This window comes from Penaeus monodon, chromosome 31 (genome assembly GCF_015228065.2).
Source record: "Penaeus monodon isolate SGIC_2016 chromosome 31, NSTDA_Pmon_1, whole genome shotgun sequence".
Classification (NCBI taxonomy): domain Eukaryota; kingdom Metazoa; phylum Arthropoda; class Malacostraca; order Decapoda; family Penaeidae; genus Penaeus; species Penaeus monodon.
Window position 1 is genome coordinate 32,980,761 of NC_051416.1, and position 550 is coordinate 32,981,310.

The window sequence follows — 550 nt, forward strand, 5'->3', positions numbered from 1 at the left end:
TCGCAACCCCAACCCTCTCACGCAACCTCCCTCCCTTTCTCTCTCATTCTCTCTCTCCCTCTCCCTCTTCTCCTTCTTATTCCTCTTACCCTCTCTCTTTTCCCCTCTCCATCCTTCCCCCTCCCTCTCAATCTCTCCCCCCCCCCCCGCACTTTCTCTACTTGCCCTCCTACATTCCTTCCCTCGACCCTTTTCCCTTTCCTCCTCCTTTCCTCCTCCTTTCCTCCCTCCTTTCCTCCTCTTTTCCTCCTCCTTTCCTCCCTCCTTTCCTCCTCCTTTCCTCCTCCTTTCCTCCCTCCTTTCGTCCTCCTTTCCTCCCTCCTTTCCTCCTCCTTTCCTCCTTCCTTTCCTCCTTCCTTTCCTCCTCCTTTCCTCCTCCTTTCCTCCTCCTTTCCTCGCTTCCTCACCTCAGCGCGTGCGCCCGCAACTCCTTGGACTGCTGCACCTCCTCCATAGGCAGTCCTCTGAAGGGGATGAACACTTCCTGGACATCAGGGTGTGTCTCGAACAGCCTGCGAGAAGGAAAGAAATGGGGTTAACATATTTATAA

At 54.7% G+C, this 550-nt stretch overlaps 1 protein-coding gene across 1 annotated transcript in view; it reads right to left on the bottom strand.

Annotated features, from left to right (window-relative positions):
- LOC119592862 (non-symbiotic hemoglobin 1-like) overlaps positions 1-550 on the bottom strand; it is a gene marked incomplete in the record, with an annotated part of 162,471 nt that overhangs the window by 65,970 nt on the left and 95,951 nt on the right. The window contains 1 exon segment of the mRNA XM_037941756.1: positions 408-512. Within this exon segment, the coding sequence (XP_037797684.1) occupies positions 408-512 (105 nt within the window).